General features: G+C 41.5%; 1 protein-coding gene across 2 annotated transcripts in view; it reads left to right on the top strand.

The window, feature by feature from the left end:
- Nucleotides 1-803, top strand: part of PTBP2 (polypyrimidine tract binding protein 2) — a 49,628-nt gene that overhangs the window by 45,969 nt on the left and 2,856 nt on the right. For both annotated transcript variants that reach the window (XM_018562380.1, XM_018562381.1), the window contains one exon: nucleotides 699-776. In XM_018562380.1, coding sequence (XP_018417882.1) covers nucleotides 699-776 — 78 coding nt within the window. The remainder of the gene's footprint in view (nucleotides 1-698; nucleotides 777-803) is intronic.

Raw genomic sequence — 803 nt, 5'->3', positions numbered from 1 at the left:
ATATGTATAAAATATATATATATATTTTATACATATATTTTATACATATTATACAGTACTGTGAAAACAATACTTTTTAGGTACACTTGAAGGAACTCGGCAGGTAGGTTGTTCCAAACATCTTGGAGAACTAACCACATATCTTTTTTGCGTGTAGGCTGCCTCAAATCCTTCTGTCTCCGTGTAATCCCAGGCAGTGGGTTTCAAACCTGCATATGAAATTGATGATCAATTAGCACCTTGGTTAATTTGATTTAGATTTTTCTTCTGTTCACTTTGCATTTTGTAAATTGATAAAAATAAACCAATACAAATATGTATATTTCTGAGAGAATTCTTACTTTGTGGTGTGCATGCAGGATTTTTGCAGATCGCACTGGGCCGGAACGCAGGCACTATTGTGCCACACATTCGATTGCGGGCGATTGCACTGCGGGCGGGGGGCGTGGCTGCAGTGCCATTGCAACGTCACACCCCTGAACACAGGGAGCCGGCCGGTTTGTGTTCCAGTGCGTTCCAGAGGCCAAACACTCTGGAACGCACTCTTTGTGGTGTGAAACGGCACTTAACAAATATTTTCCTTGTGTTGTTTTTCATACATGTTGTGCCTCATAACATATTCTCATAAACCTGTAATGTTCTGCAGGCCCCTAGATGATGCAAACTGTGTAATTTGTTTTCTAAATGTTCTGTTTTAGGCAAACAATTACTGAGGAAGACTTGCGCACGTTGTTCACTAACACGGGAGGAACTGTCAAAGCTTTCAAATTTTTTCAGTAAGTCCTCCCCCCCCCCCCCGCCGA

The sequence above is a fragment of the Nanorana parkeri genome, unplaced genomic scaffold, assembly GCF_000935625.1.
Source record: "Nanorana parkeri isolate BGI_ZX_2015 unplaced genomic scaffold, ASM93562v1 scaffold575, whole genome shotgun sequence".
Taxonomy (NCBI): domain Eukaryota; kingdom Metazoa; phylum Chordata; class Amphibia; order Anura; family Dicroglossidae; genus Nanorana; species Nanorana parkeri.
The sequence above is the reverse complement of the archived record's forward strand: the minus strand, read 5'-3'. Positions and strand labels throughout refer to the sequence as shown.